General features: G+C 42.4%; 1 protein-coding gene across 2 annotated transcripts in view; it reads left to right on the plus strand.

Annotated features, from left to right (window-relative positions):
* Positions 1-16245, plus strand: part of LOC114766777 (serine-rich adhesin for platelets-like) — a 52612-nt gene that overhangs the window by 35760 nt on the left and 607 nt on the right. For both annotated transcript variants that reach the window (XM_028957971.1, XM_028957972.1), the window contains 23 exons: positions 184-237; positions 922-975; positions 1488-1541; positions 2262-2315; positions 3998-4051; positions 4540-4593; positions 4888-4941; positions 5347-5400; positions 5815-5868; positions 6661-6714; positions 10522-10551; positions 11058-11111; positions 13183-13252; positions 13347-13424; positions 13505-13513; positions 13606-13693; positions 13920-14010; positions 14324-14397; positions 14475-14609; positions 14700-14816; positions 15508-15668; positions 15886-16021; positions 16214-16245. The exon at positions 16214-16245 is cut by the window's right edge and continues 607 nt beyond it. In XM_028957971.1, the coding sequence (XP_028813804.1) occupies positions 184-237; positions 922-975; positions 1488-1541; positions 2262-2315; positions 3998-4051; positions 4540-4593; positions 4888-4941; positions 5347-5400; positions 5815-5868; positions 6661-6714; positions 10522-10551; positions 11058-11111; positions 13183-13252; positions 13347-13424; positions 13505-13513; positions 13606-13693; positions 13920-14010; positions 14324-14397; positions 14475-14609; positions 14700-14816; positions 15508-15668; positions 15886-16021; positions 16214-16245 (1615 nt within the window). The remainder of the gene's footprint in view (positions 1-183; positions 238-921; positions 976-1487; positions 1542-2261; positions 2316-3997; positions 4052-4539; positions 4594-4887; positions 4942-5346; positions 5401-5814; positions 5869-6660; positions 6715-10521; positions 10552-11057; positions 11112-13182; positions 13253-13346; positions 13425-13504; positions 13514-13605; positions 13694-13919; positions 14011-14323; positions 14398-14474; positions 14610-14699; positions 14817-15507; positions 15669-15885; positions 16022-16213) is intronic.

Raw genomic sequence — 16245 nt, forward strand, 5'->3', positions numbered from 1 at the left:
GTAAATCTTAAAGCTGGTACTGTCAGAAAAGTGTCAGAACACACATCTTACACAGTGTCACAACTTTTTGTGAAATAATATTTATATGCAATCATATTTTCAGTTATGAACATATAATTTTCAACCAGAATTCATCAACACTCCAGCACTGTTAATGAAATCATTTGTACTTATCTTTTTCAGTCACCACGTCCTTGAGTAGCACAACGTCTTCCTCTACTGCTAGCACTAAAGCTGGTTAGAGCTCTTTTCTTCTACCTGTGGAAAATTAGCTGTTTGAAGTAATTTTCTCATGTTGGTGCACACTCCTGAGAATAAGAGCAGGGCATTGGCGAAAGAGTAATCTGAAGTTTTTGACCATATACAATGTGCTATGTCCTAATGCTTTGAAATTATGCCTCATAAAGTTAATGGCAGGCTTTTGCCCCATGACAACCTGTTCTAGAGTTGAAACTGTTCAAAATGCTGGTAGTTCTAGAAAAGTGTCAGATCACTCAACTTACAATGCCACTCACTCACAATGCCAATCACTCAACTTACAAGGGCAGGGGTGGCCTATCGGTTAAGGAAGCTGACCTGTAACCAGAAGGTTGCCGGTTCAAATCCCAATCTGCCAAAGTGCCACTGAGGTGTCACTGAGCAAAGCACCGCCCCCATGCACTGCTCCCCGGGCGCCTGTCATGGCTGCCCACTGCTCACTCAGGGTGATTTGTTAAATGCAGAGGACAAATTTCACTGTGCGCACCGTGTGCTGTGCTGCTGTGTATCACATGTGACAATCACTTCATTTTTATTTTTATTTATTACAATGGGTCACAACAATTTTTGAATTAATATGTACATGCAATTATATTTTCAGTCATGCTCTTAACTGAACATTCCAGCACTGTTTAATAAATGTTTTGTATTAATATTTTTAAGACACCACACACCTGAGTAGCACCATAGCTTCCTCTACAGCTAGCACCATAGCAGGTGAGAATTGTGTTTTTAATTGTGGAATTACAGCAGTATTTAGTAATGTTGCTGTTTTGATTATAAATGCTTATGATTGTTGACCAAAAAATTTGTCCATTTTTGTGATTGGTGAACAATCTCAGGACCACATGAGCTTAAAAACCAAACATGCAATAGATTATCAGCCATTTTATTAAAGAATCGTAACTGGTGAACAAGTCAATCTAAACTTTTTCACCACATACAATGAGCTATGGCCTAATGCCTTGAAATTCTGCCTCATGAAGTTAATGGCAGGCTTTTGCCCCATGACAACCTGTTCTAGAGTTGAAACTGCTCAAAATGTTGATGCTGGTCGGGCTAGAAAAGTGTCAGATCACTCAACTTACAATGGGTCACAACTACTTTTGAATTAATATATACATGCAATCCTAGTTTCAGTCATGCTCTTAACTGAACATATAATTCTAAGCAGAGTTCATCAACATTCTATCACTGTTTATAAAATGTTTTGTGTTTATATTTTTAAGACACCACCCACCTGAGTAGCACCATAGCTTCCTCTACAGCTAGCACCATAGCAGGTGAGAATTGTATATTTTTTAATCTGTGCAATATGAGCAGTATGTAGTAATGTTGTCAACCTTATTGAAACTGATGTTAACTCAATAATGCCAAAGCCATGATCTTTCTAATTTGAGAATTACTGTAGCTGAAACTGTGAAATATGTTAAAGCTGTTAGTGATAGAAACGTGTCAGAACACACATCTTACACATTCTGACTATTTTGGAATTTATATACATGCAATTAGTTTCAGTCATGCTCTTACCTGAACATATAACGTCAAGCCGAATTCATCAACATTCCATCACTGTTTATAAAATTGTACTTACATTTTTCAGACACCACTTCCTCAAATAGCACAATGGCTTTCTCTATTGCTAGCACCAAAGCAGGTTGGAAATTAAATAATTTTATTAATCTTTAAAATATGAGCGGTATGTAGTAATATTGTCATCTTGATTTAAACTCAAGATAGTCAAAATAAAAAATAACCTTCATAATGTTGAAGCGAGACTTTTTCTAATTGAAGAGCTAGTGTAGTTTAAACTGTTCAAAAATATTAATGCTGATTGTGCTAGAAAAGTATCAGAACACACATCTTAAACAGTTTTCTCAATGATTTTTGAAATAATGCACACAATTATAATTTCAGTCATGGTTTGAACTGAAGGTATTGTTTCTAACAGAATACATTAATTTTCTAGCATATTTTAATATGCATTGTATTTATATTTTAAGACACCAGTCCCCTGAGTAGCACCATAGCTTCCTCTACAGCTAGCACCATAGCAGGTGAGTTTGGGGTTTTTAATTGTGGAATTACAGCAGTATTTAGTAATGTTGTTGTGGTTATAAATGCTCATGATAGTTGACTGGAAAAATAGGAGTTTTGTGACTGGCGAACAAGTCAATCAAAACTTTTTGACCACATACATTGTGGCACATCCTAATGCCTTCAAATTTTGCCTCATAAAATTTGAAGCCAGACTTTTGCACCATGACGACCTGTCCTGTAGTTCAAACTTCTGAAAATCTTAATGCTGGTTCTGACAGAAAAGGGTCAGAACACACATATTACACAGTGTCGCAACCATTATTAAACTAATATATACAATAAATAGTATTTTCAGTCATGCACTTAACTGAACATATAATTTCAACTGGTCCTTCAAGGTATCATGGGGAGGTGAGACATCTGTCCTCTCTAGGGTAACCACAGGGGTTCCACAAGGCTCTGTCCTTGGCCCCCTTCTATTCTCAATATACACTCTCTCACTTGGTCACATCATCCAATCACATGGCTTCTCCTATCACTCCTATGCTGATGACACCCAGCTCTATCTGTCATTCCCACCAGAAGATGCTACTATAGCAACAAAAATTTCGGCCTGCCTCTCAGACATATCGGCATGGATGTCTGAGCGACACCTCCAACTCAACCTATCCAAAACCGAGATTCTGATCTTTCCGGGCAACAATTCTCCTCAGCAAAACCTTTCAATTCAAATTGGATCGCTATTGTTAACACCCACGGCATCTGCAAAAAGCCTTGGGGTTTGGATAGATAACAAACTGAGTTTGAACCATCATGTTGCTGCGATCTCCAGATCCTGCAGGTTCACTCTCTACAACATTCGCAAGATTCGGCCTTTTCTCTCACAACAGGCTACGCAGCTCCTCGTCCAGGCAATGGTAATCTCCAAACTCGACTACTGTAACTCTCTCCTGGCTGGAGCCTCTGCAGTCACCATAAAACCACTCCAGATGGTCCAAAATATGGCAGCCCGCCTCATCTTCAATCAGCCAAAATACACCCATGTTACACCTCTCCTTACCTCCCTCCACTGGCTCCCGGTAGCTGCTCGCATTGAGTTCAAATCCTTGATGCTTGCCTACAGGGCTGTAAATGGAACTGCGCCCTCCTACATCAACACACTACTACCTAGATACACTCCTACACGCTCTCTCAGATCGGCAAACGAAAGGAGACTAAAAATTCCTTCTTCACGGGGTCTCCGATTCCAATCATGTCTGTTCTCCGTTGTTGTCCCTGGCTGGTGGAACAACCTACCCTCCTCCACACGACTAGCCGAGACTATCACCACTTTTAAGAAGAAGGTGAAAACCCTCTTATTCCAAAAATATTACAGACAAATTTAACACATACACATGCATACACATTTAACAAACAAATACAAAATGTATAAATACATTATAATTTTTCTTAGTCTAGCACCCAACACTCTCCGAGCATGTTCTTCAATGACAAGTCTAAGCCTTATCAGGGCTCTTAGTTTGTATACTTGATATTCTATAGAAATCGAACGAGAATTGCTGGTGTCTTCCCATTGTAAGTCGCTTTGGATAAAAGCGTCTGCCAAATAAAGTAAAGTAAAGTAAAGTAAAGTAAAGTAACTGGAATTCATAAACTTTCCATCACTGTTAATGCAATCATTTGTATTTATATTTTTCAGTCACGACTTCCTTGAGTAGAACAACTGCTTCTTTTACTTCTAGCAGCAAATCAGGTAGGAATTGTTTTTTGTTGTTGTGGTTGTTTTTTAATTTGTGGAAAATGAACTTAAAAAACAAACTACATAATGGTAAAGCCAGGCTTTTTCCAGTTGAATGTGGGCCCATGAATACACATGGTAGAAGAAGTTAATGAAATCATTTGTTTAAACAATTTTAAGATACCACTTCCCTGATTAGCACAAGCGCTTCCTCTACCGCTAGCACCAAAGCAGGTGAAAATTTTATATTTTTTAAATCTGTGGAATATTAGCAGTATGTAGTAATGTTGTCGTCCTTGTTGAAACTCAAGTGAAAGTATCAGAACACACATCTTACAGAGTTTTCATAATTTTTTTTAAAATAACATTTATTTCAAATTATTTTTGAAATAATATATACACACAATCATAGATTCAGTCATGGTCTTATTTCTGGTATTGTTTCTGACAGAATACATTAACTTTCCAGCATTTTTAATATGCATTGTATTTATATTTTTAAGACACTACTCCTCTGAGTAGCACCATAGCTTCCTCTACAGCTAGCACCATAGCAGGTGAGAATTGTGTTTTAATTGTGGAATTACAGCAGTATTTAGTAATGTTGTTGTGGTTAAAAATGCTCATGATTGTTGACCAAAAATTGGAGTTTTGTTTTTGGTGAACATTTTCAGGACCACATGCGCTTAAAAACCAAACATACAACAGAATTTTTTTTTAAATAATATATACACACAAACAACCATTATTAAACAAATATATACATGCTCTCTTCTGAAAAAATAATTTCAACCAGAATTAATCAACATTCCAGCGCTGTTCATAAAATAATTTGTATTTATATTTTTCAGTCACCACTTCCTTGAGTAGCACAATGGATTCCTCTACTTCTAGCACCAAAGCAGGTTAGAAATGCTTTTTTTCTTTATCTGTTGAAAATGAGCAATTTGTAGTAATTTTGATGTGTTGGTGCACACTTCTGAGAATGAGAGCAGGGTGCTGACGAAAGAGTAATCTAAACTTTTTGACCACATACAATGTGCTATGTCCTAATGCTTTGAAATTATGCCTCATAAAGTTGAAGCCAGGCTTTTGCACCATGACGACCTGTCATGTAGTTAAAAATCGGTAAATCTTAAAGCTGGTTCTGACAGAAAAGTGTCAGAACACACATCTTACACAGTGTCACATCTTTTTTTAAATAATATTTACATGCAATCATATTTTCAGTTATGAACATATAATTTTCAACCAGAATTCATCAACACTTCAGAACTGTTAATGAAATCATTTGTACTTATCTTTTTCAGTCACCACGTCCTTGAGTAGCACAACGTCTTCCTCTACTGCTAGCACTAAAGCTGGTTAGACCTGTTTTTTTTCCATCTATTGAAAATGAGCAGTTTGTAATCATTTTGTTGTGTTGGTGCACACGCCTGAGAATAAGAGCAGGGCATTGGCGAAAGAGTAATCTGAAGTTTTTGACCATATACAATGTGCTATGTCCTAATGCTTTGAAATAATGCCTCATAAAGTTAATGGCAGGCTTTTGCCCCATGACAACCTGTTCTAGAGTTGAAACTGCTCAAAATGTTGATGCTGGTCATGCTAGAAAAGTGTCAGATCACTCAACTTTCAATGGGTCACAGATATTTTTGAATTAATATATTCATGCAATCCTAGTTTCAGTCATGCTCTTAACTTAACATATAATTCTAGACAGAATTCATCAACATTCTATCACTGTTTATAAAATGTTTTGTATTTATATTTTTAAGACACCACCCACCTGAGTAGCACCATAGCTTCCTCTACAGCTAGCACCATAGCAGGTGAGAATTGTATTTTTAATTGTGAAATTACAGCAGTATTTGTATTTTTTTGTACTGGTGCTGACATATATGTGATAAAATATATCTAAAAGAAAATTGCTATTTGTAAATACATTTTTACAAGTTTAAATACAACAGGCTCTACTCTCTGTAAAGAAATTACTGTTTGTTTAAAAAAAATAGAGAAGTATTTTAATTTCTTGACCCCCCCCCCCTTCCCCCCCACTCATCCAAGCTATGCCATTGCACTTCAGACAATGTCTTACTACTAATTTGTAATGTAAACCTCCTCTATTTTTTTTTTTTACTTTTTTCCTAGTTGAAGAATTTTACTCAGTACCTAAAGCAGTGCTTTTCTTTTTATCCTGTACAGAATTATATGATGATAAAGCAAGAGAAACACTGTTTTGCTGTTTTGATTATAAATGCTCATGATTGTTGACCAAAGAATAGGAGTTTTGTGAATGGTGAACATTCTCAGAACCATATGAGCTTAAAATCAAACATGCAATAGATTATCATCCATTTTATTAAAGAATTGTAACTAGTAAACAAGTCAACGTTTTGACCACATACATTGAGCTATGGTCTAATGTCTTGAAATTATGCCTCATAAAGTTGAAGCCAGGCTTTTGCCCCATGACAACCTGTTCTACAGTTGAAACTGATGAAAATGTCAATGCTGGTTCTGACACACATCTTACACAGTATTTTTTATTTAATATAATTCTAAACAGAATTCATCAACATTCCAGCACTGTTTATAAAATGTTTTGTACTGATATTTTTAAGACACCACTTCCCTGAGTAGCACAGTGGCTTCCTCTACTGCTAGCACCATAGCAGGTGAGAATTGTATATATTTTTAATCTGTGCAATATGAGCAGTATGTAGTAATGTTGTCAACCTTATTGAAACTGAAGTTAGTCGGCCTAAAAAATAAACTCCAAAATGCCAAAAGCCATGATCTTTTTTAATTAGAGAATTACTGTAGTTGAAACGGTTAAATATATCAACACTGGTTTTAATAGAAACGTGTCTGTCAGGATTGCCTGCAGCTGGCCTCCACACCTGACTTTAATCCTGACGCCCCATAAATGCCGGAAGTTTCCGCCCGTTCGGGGTCGCTGGCATTTTCGTGAACTCGCTGCACGAACTTGACCTAGTTTTGTTTTATGTGTTTTGAGTTCTGGCAATCGCCACACGCCTACGGGTTTGTTTCAGTTCGTGATTTATGTTAAACTGTTTTCGGCCACCGCGCCCATCTTTATTTGTGTTTATTGTTTATTTAATAATAAAAACCCTTCCCAGAATGTCAGACCTCTGCGCTTCCTTCCCCCGTAAGTCCGTAGACGTGACAGAATGCCAGCGACCCACCCAAAAGCGCAGAGGTAAAAAACAGAGGAGAAGGAACGCCGCGAAGGACGCAGCCCGGCGCGGCGAACGCGGACGCCAGGGGAGAGACGAGACACCCGTTCTGGTGGAGCGTTTTCTCCCTGAGAAGCCGTGGTACGCGGCGCCGCGTGATGACGTCACCCGCGGGAAACTCCGCGAAACCCGGAAGCGACAACGTCGGCGGGTGAGTGGGCGGAGCGAGGACGTTGGCGTCGGCAGCAGCGAGGAAGTGACGTGGGCAGCGAGCGCAGAAGATGCGACCCCCACGATCTTCGGCATGTCGAGCCAAGAACTCTGCGCTCTGCTGGCAAGGCTCCCCGTGGACTGGGACGACACGGACGACGACGAGAGCACGGGAGACGAGAGTTGGGCTCCGCCCATCGCACCAGTCTGCAATCGTCGCAAGGTCCGTGGGGACCCACGTCACTTCCAGGGGGGTGAGAAGCGGCAACGGCGGCGTTCGTCCAGCGAGGAGGTGGGCAGGCTCCAGCCCGAATGGCCAGAGTTCTGTCCCTGGGAGTTGATCGCACCCTGGGTCCAGGATGTCCGCAGGGTGGACGACCCTCGGAGTCACAGGTGGGAGGACACGGATGACGAAAGCGACAATGACGTGGATTTTCGTTGGGCAGTCGGGGCCGGGATGGCTCCACCCAGCGCGCGCGTCCGAGATTGTCGCGACATCCGTGAAGATCCACGTGACTTCCGAGGGTATGAGGTCGACACGGACCAACACGAGGATGACGCCGATTGGGCAGTCGGTGCCGGGATGGCTCCGCCCATCGTGCCCGTCCATGATCGTTGCGAGGTCCGTAGAAACCCACGTCAGTCCCAGAGGTGCGACAACAGTGAGGAGGAGGACAGCGATGCGGGGGTAAGCTGGTGGAACAGGGCAACAGGAGGTCGCCAGCCAGCAACTGCACTGCCGGAACTGCCTCACAGGGAAGATGCCCTCCCAGTTCCAGTCGCCGACCCGCCTTCCCTCTGCTCGGACGTTCCCCAGCTGAACGGCAGCGCATCACCAGCGCCCCCGCATGCTGGAGAAGACGTCCACCACCCCCCACGCCACACGCCCACCACCATCTCCAGCGACGTGCCCAGCCCCGTGTGGGACAGCCAAATGGTCCCAGGACCCTTCAGTGGGGCAGCAGACACTGATAAGACCACCACCATCCTCGCGTGTCTGCTTGGGTCAGCATGGGGCTGGAGCACAGCCCTCTGGCAGCAGGGAGAGACCGACAGGAGTTTTCGGGACTTCCAGCAGAGACTGAGGGCGGAGTTTGATCGGCCTGAGCCAGGGATCGAACTCTGCCCCTCCACCACGTCCAGCGCCAGTCAGGATCCGGGGCAAGAAGACCAAGCACTGGCGGGCGACGAAAAGGTCGCACCTCCTGAGATCCTGGCTGTGCCCCCTGAGGAGGTCCCGGAGAGCCCAGAGAGGGAGCCAGACGACCCTCTCTTCTGTCTGTCTCTGTCTGTGTGTGTGTGTGCGTGGCATATGTGTCCGTATGTCGCCCCCACTTCCCCTCTTTGTGTCCACCAGATGGCGACCCAGCCGCAGAGCCGAACCCTAGGGAGGAGGTTCCTGACCCGAATGTGCTGGTCCAAGGCGAGGTGGACAAGCCCCAAGGTACCCCTAAGTCCAGCCGGGGGGGGTGCTCCCCCAAAGAATTTTTTGGGGGGGTGCAGTTCGGGTTGGGGACTCCTCCTGAGGGGAGGGGAGGTGGGGAAGCGATGGAGCTGGGTCCTCCGGTAGCCAGTGAGGAGGGCGGGCCAGGCATGGGCCTGCGTCTGCCTCCAGAGGGGTGGAGCGCCATAGAGCCCCCGGGTAGGCAAGAGGACCCAGCTGGGACAGGCAGGAAGAGGGCCTGCTTGTCCCAACGGACGCAGAAGGGGCTAGCCGGATGGTCTGGCAATGCCCCCCCCTTGGCACCAGGGCCGTGCAGTGAGAGGGGCTGCATAGTCCCAGAAGGCACCAGCCTGGGGTGCCTGGAACAGTCGCCGGAGGCTCTGGGACAATCTCCCTGCGCGGTGCAGGGGGTGACACAAGATGTGTCAGAGGGGACATGTGGAGACAGGGCCCACACGTACCCAGATGGATCGGCCCTGATTATTGTGTGCAGGTACGGGAGTCCGGGGCCGTCATGCGGGACCACGCCGGGGAGCCAGGCCGAGGGTCCGGGGCCGCCAAGCGGGACCACGCCGGGGAGCCAGGCCGAGGGTCCGGGGCCGCCAAGCGGGACCACGCCGGGGAGCCAGGCCGAGGGTCCGGGGCCGCCAAGCGGGACCACGCCGGGGAGCCAGGCCGAGGGTCCGGGGCCGCCAAGCGGGACCACGCCGGGGAGCCAGGCCGAGGGTCCGGGGCCGCCAAGCGGGACCACGCCGGAGAGCCAGGCCGAGGGTCCGGGGCCGCCAAGCGGGATCACGCCGGGGAGCCAGGCCGAGGGTCCGGGGCCGCCAAGCGGGACCACGCCGGGGAGCCAGCCCGAGGGACCGGGGCCGCCACGCCTGACCACGCCGGGGAGCCAGCCCGAGGGACCGGGGCCGCCACGCCTGACCACGCCGGGGAGCCAGCCCGAGGGACCGGGGCCGCCACGCCTGACCACGCCGGGGAGCCAGCCCGAGGGACCGGGGCCGCCACGCCTGACCACGCCGGGGAGCCAGCCCGAGGGACCGGGTCCTCCAAGGGGAGGATACAGCAGGGCAGGAGCCCTGTGGTTGCCGCCGTCCACCCCGCCGCCTCCACTGATGGTACTGTTGGGGCTCCGAGGACGTAGCCCTTGGAGGGGGGGCTCTGTCAGGATTGCCTGCAGCTGGGCTCCACACCGGAACCCAATCCTGACGCCCCATAAATGCCGGAAGTTTCCGCCCGTTCGGGGTCGCTGGCATTTTCGTGAACTCTATGCACGAACTTGACCTTGTTTGGTGTTATGTGTTTTGAGTTCTGGCAATCGCCACACGCCTACGGGTTTGTTTATGTTCTTTATTTAAGTTTAAATCGTTTTCGGCCACCGCGCCAGTCTTTATTTGTATTTCTTTGTTTGTTATAATAAAACCCCCTTCCCAGCATGTCAAACCTCTGCGCTTCCTTCCCTCGTAAGTCCGTAGTCGTGACAGTGTCAGAACACATATCTTACACATTCTGACTATTTTGGAATGTATATACATGCAATTAGTTTCAGTCATGAACATATAACTTCAAACCAAATTCAACAACATTCCATCACTGTTTATAAAAATGTTTGTACTTATATTTTTCAGACACCTCTACCTCAAATAGCACCATAGCAGGTGAGTTTTGTGTTTTTAATTGTGGAATTACAGTAGCATTTAGTAATGTTGTTGTTTTGGTTATATAAATGTTGACTGTAAAAAAAAAAAGGATTTTTGTGGATGGTGAACATTTTCAGAACGACATCTGCTGAAAAACAAACATACAATAGATTGTCATCCATTTTATTCAAGAACTCTGGACTGTTCAACAAGTCAATCTAAACTTTTTGACCACATACAATGTGCTACAGCCTAATGCTTTCAAATTATGCATCTCAAAGTTGAAGCCAGGCTTTTGCACCATGAGGACCTGTCCGGTAGTTCAAACTTCTGAAAATCTTAATGCTGGTTCAGACAGTAAAGTGTCAGAACACACATCTTACACAGTGTCACAGCCATTATTAAACTGATATATACAGTAAATAGTATTTTCAGTCATGCACTTATCTGAACATATCATTTCAATCAGAATTCATCAACATTCCAGCACTGTTAATGAAATCATTTGTATTTATATTTTTCAGTCACCACGTCCTTGAGTATCACAATAGATTCCTCTACTTCTAGCAGCAAAGCAGGTAGGAATTGTTTTTTGTTGTGGTTGTGTAGTAATTTTGTTGTCCATGTTCAAACTCAAATTAGTCATCTTAAAAAATAAACTCCATAATGGTAAAGCCAGGCTTTTTCCAATTGAAGAGCTACTGTAATTTTTGTCAGGGGAAGGGCCTGGGGGCGCATGAGCAGACATGATAGAAGTGGCAGGAGAAGCAGGAGGACTGGGGACTGAAGGACATGGGTGATTGGGTTGAAATGAGCAGGAAGGAGACAGGCAACTGCTGGGGTGTGGAGACGCTGTAAGAGCGCTTGGTGGTGGTAGATAAACATGGTGCAATTACCAGAGCAGTCTTTACCGTGGCTCGAGAATGAGAGAAGTGTGCTGACGAATGAGTAATCTAAACTTTTTGACCACATACAATGTGCTTTGTCCTAATGTCTTGAAATTATGCCTCATAAAGTTGAAGCCAGGCTTTTGTTCTGTAGTTGAAACTGATGAAAATGTCAATGCTGGTTCTAACAGAAAAGTGTCAGAACACACAGCTTACACAGTGTCACAACTACTTTTAATTTAATATATACATGAGTTTCACAATCACTTTTTAATTAATATATACATAAAATCATAGTTTTAGTCATGGTTTTAACTGAAGGTATTTTTTCTGACAGAAAACATTAAATTTCCAGCATTTTTAATATGTATTACATTTATATTTTTAAGACACTACTACTCCCAGTAGCACCAGAGCAGTTGACTAGTTGTAGGTGGAAGAAATACTGGTGGAATATGAGCAGTATGTAGGAATGTTGTGTTCCAGGTTCAAACTCATTAAAATGGTATATTTGAAAAATACCCTTTATAATGTTAATGTTAGGCTTTTTCCAATTGAAGATCTACTGGAATTCAAACTGATAAAATGTTAATTCTGATTCTTTTAGAAAAGTATCAGAAGACACATCTTACACAATGTCATAACTATTTTTTAAATAATATATACACGCAGTCTGTCAGGATTGACTGCAGCTGGGCTCATCACCAGTGGCCAATCCTGATGGTGCATAAAAGCCAGACATTTCCGCCCCTTCGGAAGGGACAACATTTTCGTGGACGTTAGTGCACTGTTGAGTAATTGTGTATTTTCAGTTCTGGCAATCGCCACACGCCTGCGGGCCAGTTTACGTTGAATTGTTTTCGGCCACCGTGCCATTGTTTATTTGTATTTATTGTTTATTTGTTAATAAAACCCCCTTCCCAGCATGTCCTGCTTCTGCGCGTCCTTCCCCCGTAAGTCCGTAGTCATGACACAGTCATAGTTTCAGTCATGCACTAAACTGCTAATTTTCTCACAGTATACATTAATGCGTCGTATTATTTTATTTGAGCAGCATGTGGGAAAAGCGATGGGCTGTGAGTACTTTATGAATGCACTGTACCTTTGTGTCATCATGTCCAATGCTGGAGGGGATGGCATAGAAAAATCTTCAACCATGCAATTCAACCATCTCCAAAACCGACACAATTACTGGGTAGTGGCCCAAACATATGTGAATGTTGGTCAGAAAAAAGGTTCAAGGTTACTTTATTGTCATCAGCAGCTTCATTACACAAAGTGTGATGAGACAGTGTTTTGCCATGTTTCTGGTGCAATGTATACTAACATTGAATGTTACATTCAGCAGGACAAGCAGCACAGTAAGTGCAGTGTAATGTGACAAAAGTGACATTAGTGGCAAAAGTGACATTCAGTGGGAAACGATTTCAATATGTATAGAACAATGAATACTCACTGGCATTACTGAGGTTGGATGAAATGAAAGGGGGATGCAAAAAATGGTGATTAATATGAGAACATCAGCATAATGCCTAATTAGCATCAGCATGATTAGCAGCAGCTATTGTCACATTCAAAAAGGTTACTTTAGCAACACAGCAAAAATTGCATTTTCTCATGCAAAATCTATGAAAAACAATGATCTTAACATGTATTGTAAACATTCTAGATCTAGTTTTAATTGGTGAGTGTGTGTGTGTGTGTGTGTGTTTGTGTGTGTATGTGTGTATTTATGTATATATTTTCCTTTTCATCTTTGCAGTTGGCATTGCTTTGGGTGTGCTTTTGTTTTTGATCATCCCAATAGCCATCATGTTTATCTACAAAAAAAGGTGACATATCACATCTACATCATGGATCATGTACTAAAGTCAGACATTGCTAAAAAATCTTGATCTTAAAAATATCTGTCCTCTTGTCTTTTAGAAAAATTCCCAAATTCTGGAAAAAAGCCCACACAAACACCACAGCTCCTGAAAACAGAATCCAGTTTACTTCCATAAAGTAGGTTCTAATACTAAATCACTATGAGATTTCAGGAACTATATATATTTATACTATATATATATATTTTTTTTACACAGAACCAAAGTGTAAGTATATTTAAAAACAACACTATATTTTTCATTGGATCTTTTGTTTGAATAGACTGTACTAAACAAATTGCCTTTTTCCTGTTGAGCAGTAGTTTGCCTGTACAAATTGAAAATTATCAGAGCTACTACACTAAAATGTCTGCAAATTCAAACTGTGGATTTGCTGAAGAATATGAGGTACTATATAATTAAACACTCCATAAACTTAAACATGCAATAAACTATAAGGTTGTTTTATGAAGTAATTCATTTACCAACATAACATATGTAATAAGTAATGTGTTGAATCATAGCTCAATTAAATTATATGTTCCTTAAAATTCCTCTTTGAGGTAAAATTTCTATTTAATTTCATTACATCATATTACAATAGAATTTACAATGAAATACTGTTTATGACAAGGATATGAAGGCAGTTGGCACGGCCCAGTCTAAAGCAAGTGGTTCTGCACTGGAAAACAAACCAAAGAACCGGTATAGCAATGTACTGCCATGTAAGTTGACAGTTTTAATTAAGTTTTATTTGAAAGTGTTTGTTATAATGTATGTTGTTGTAGCATAATGTTGTTTATAATGCACTGCTCTGCCCATATAATAAAAATGATTAATTAATAATGTCACCACCTGGATTTATGTGAGATAACAGACTTATGAGCAAAAACAGCTAAATTTATCAATGGTCATGATCTAAACAGCTGTCTGCCTATAAGAAAGCTAAAGTAAAGTGTACAACTCATTTTTTGGCAAGGCAGCGTATATTTCTTAGATATTTCAAATATGGATAAATATGTGTTTTGTACAATGCAGATGATTCTTCCAGAGTGAAATTATCTGTTCTGGGAAGCCAGTTTGATGACTACATCAATGCCAACTACATACCGGTGATGAAATTTTTACTCTAGTGTGTCTTAGTCTGGCCGACGGGGAGTGCTTGATATCCAATATGTGTTTTTATCAGGGCTATAATTCCAGAAGGGAGTTTATTGCAACTCAGGGCCCACTGCCTGGTACAGTGAGTGACTTCTGGAGGATGGTCTGGGAGAAGAATGTTAGAACTTTGGTAATGCTGACACGGTGCAATGAACAGGGACGGGTGAGTACTCCTGTGCACTGGCTTGCACACTGTCATAAACCATTGCTTTTTTCTAATATGATGATGATATGAAATTAAAATTCACAACAGGTGAAATGTGAACAGTACTGGCCTTCAGAGAGCATGCGCTACGAAAACTTCACGGTTGCAACAACTTCTGAAATCATCTTGCCCGAGTGGACTATAAGGGACTTTGCTGTTAGAAATGTAAGTTTAGCAGGGTGAGGAAAACTGGATTTTATTATTAGTTTTGAAAGGCTTATAGATGAGAAGAAGCAGCTAAGATAGCCCTTTATATTTTGAGTCTCACTTCATTTATATCTAGCAATATATCTAATGCATATAAACTATGAATGAACACATGTGGAGTTATGTACTTAACAAAAAAGGTGAAATAACTGAAAACATGTTTTTTATTCTAGTTTCTTCAAAATAGCCGCCCTTTGCTCTGATTACTGCTTTGCACACTCTTGGCATTCTCTCGATGAGCTTCAAGAGGTCGTCACCTAAAATGATCCACTTTTTGTTAAGTGCATAACTCCACATGTGTTCATTCATAGTTTTGATGCCTTCAGTGAGAATCTACCAACGTAAATGGTCATGAAAATAAAGAAAACACATTGACTGAGAAGGTGTGTCCAAACTTTTGGCCTGTACTGTTCATTACTTACACTGAGATCACTTTTCATTTGTACGACTTTCACTTTTGTTTTTTTATTACTGACCTTGATATTGTATAGACACCAAACTGCTGTGTATTGTGTATATGTCCAACTGGTTTGACTATAGAAGCTCTTGGTTTTTTATTGATCTATTTATAAAACTATGAATAAAAAAATAACACGAGTCAATAAGGAGAGTCAATATTCAATTAAGTCACACTGTGCTGTCTACCCAGCACAAGACAAGAGAGACTCGCTCTGTGCAGCAATACCACTTCACAGCATGGCCTGACCATGGTGTTCCTGAAACCACAGAGCTGCTTATCAACTTCCGACACATGGTGAGAGAGCATATGGACCAGTTCTCTCGCCACTCCCCCACTGTGGTGCACTGCAGGTGGGCACTCTCTCCACACCACTGACACTTGTTTCTCAATCATACACCATCATTTTATCTACAATATAACTAAATGTCTTTTGTTAAAGCACCACCAAGACAAAATACCCATATATATCTATATATGAGAGAGAGAGAGAGAGAGAGAGAGAGACACACACAAAACAAAAGCATTCTGATTCTGACTCCTCTTTGTTCTCAATCTCTGGTTGTGTAGTGCTGGGGTTGGCCGGACGGGGACCTTTATCGCAATCGATCACATAATCTTCCAGATCGAACGGGACAACATTGTTGATGTGTATGGAACCGTCTACGACATGCGCATGCACCGGGCACTGATGGTACAGACAGAGGTCAGAGACAAGATGACTTGCGTTTCTCATGCAGTGTATAACTTTACGTAGAGTATTGTTAGAGTGGAAAGACATTAACAACCATTAGCAATAGCAACAGGAAAAGATCATACTCAAAGGTAATGTCAGAATAATGGATGTTGCTGGTCATGACTTCACAGGAATGTTGTTGTTTTGGTCTTCTTTTCATAGGAACAGTACACCTACCTCCATAAGTGTGCCTT

The sequence above is a fragment of the Denticeps clupeoides genome, chromosome 17 (genome assembly GCF_900700375.1).
Source record: "Denticeps clupeoides chromosome 17, fDenClu1.1, whole genome shotgun sequence".
Lineage (NCBI taxonomy): Eukaryota > Metazoa > Chordata > Actinopteri > Clupeiformes > Denticipitidae > Denticeps > Denticeps clupeoides.